The following is a 1,089-nucleotide window of genomic DNA, read 5'->3' as shown; positions in this document are numbered from 1 at the left end:
AAAAAAAAAAAAAAAAAAAAAAAAGCATTTCTAGCAGAAGCAAGGTGAAAGAGACAGGAAGGAAAAGATGACACCACGATGGGATTGTTCATTATAGTAAGCGTTCATTTTGGCTGAATAGTAGATATCCTTCTGTGCTTTTATCCTCCGTTGCCGTAATTCCCCTCATGTTGACATTTAAGTTTAGGAAATGCCTGGTTCAAACCCCCTTAATTACAGCAGATAGCTCAACTAACACAAAACAGAAACAGGCTAAAAGACAGGACAAGCAACAAAGCAAACCCCTATTTACTCATCAACCAAATGTTCCTAGCTCCTCACCTCATTCTCCAATTCCAGGGTCACTAGCTGTGCTTGCACTTTCTCATAGCGTTCCAGCTTCCTCTGCAGACCTTCCACCTCCTCTTTAAGCAATCCATTGTTTTCTTTCATTTCCCTAGGGTGAAAAGCAAGACAACCATTAAGGAACCATGCAATTCAATTCCCTCACACAAACCGAACTTCCAGATACACACACAATTACTAGGGGAGCATAAGACATTGAACAAACATTTCAACATCCAGCTCACTCGCTTCTATAACTTTCACTTCAAAACCACTGCTACAGAAAAAATGCAGCTTTACTGAACTGCATTTTTCCACTGTAGGTGCTGTCCTAACCATGTCCAAACAAACTGAAGTTTTGTATCTGCTTTACTGACTGGCAAAACAGCATGATGAGTAGCAAAAGACTCCTACCTCCGATTTTCAGTTAGGCTGAAAGCAGGGTTGGAACACAGCAAGTAGTAGACACTCAGGGGGTTTAGTACTCTGTGATGACTGAGCAAGTATGGAGACTGCTTATTTACTTTAATAGAGGTGTGTGAGGGTGAAATAAAGCTGTTTAAGAAAAATATGACCTCTAATCTGTTGATATCATGTTTCTGGGAATAAAAATGTGTGTGAGAAAAAAGTTCAAGATAAACAAGCTAAAATGATAATGGAACACCCGCAAGAACAAAGTCAAGAGATTATTTAATTTTAGGGTAAGAAAAAGCTGACAAGATCAGATACTCATGTAATTTAAGCTACTTTTATTTTTTTTTTTTT

General features: G+C 38.3%; 1 protein-coding gene across 1 annotated transcript in view; it reads right to left on the bottom strand.

Annotated features, from left to right (window-relative positions):
- MAD1L1 (mitotic arrest deficient 1 like 1) overlaps positions 1-1,089 on the bottom strand; it is a 375,918-nt gene that overhangs the window by 365,575 nt on the left and 9,254 nt on the right. The window contains exon 9 of the mRNA XM_026083221.1: positions 322-436. Coding sequence (XP_025939006.1) covers positions 322-436 — 115 coding nt within the window. The remainder of the gene's footprint in view (positions 1-321; positions 437-1,089) is intronic.

The sequence above is a fragment of the Apteryx rowi genome, unplaced genomic scaffold (assembly GCF_003343035.1).
Source record: "Apteryx rowi isolate R43461 unplaced genomic scaffold, aptRow1 scaffold_6, whole genome shotgun sequence".
NCBI classification, from domain to species: domain Eukaryota; kingdom Metazoa; phylum Chordata; class Aves; order Apterygiformes; family Apterygidae; genus Apteryx; species Apteryx rowi.
Note: the sequence above shows the minus strand (reverse complement) of the source record. Positions and strands in the feature narration are given on the sequence as shown.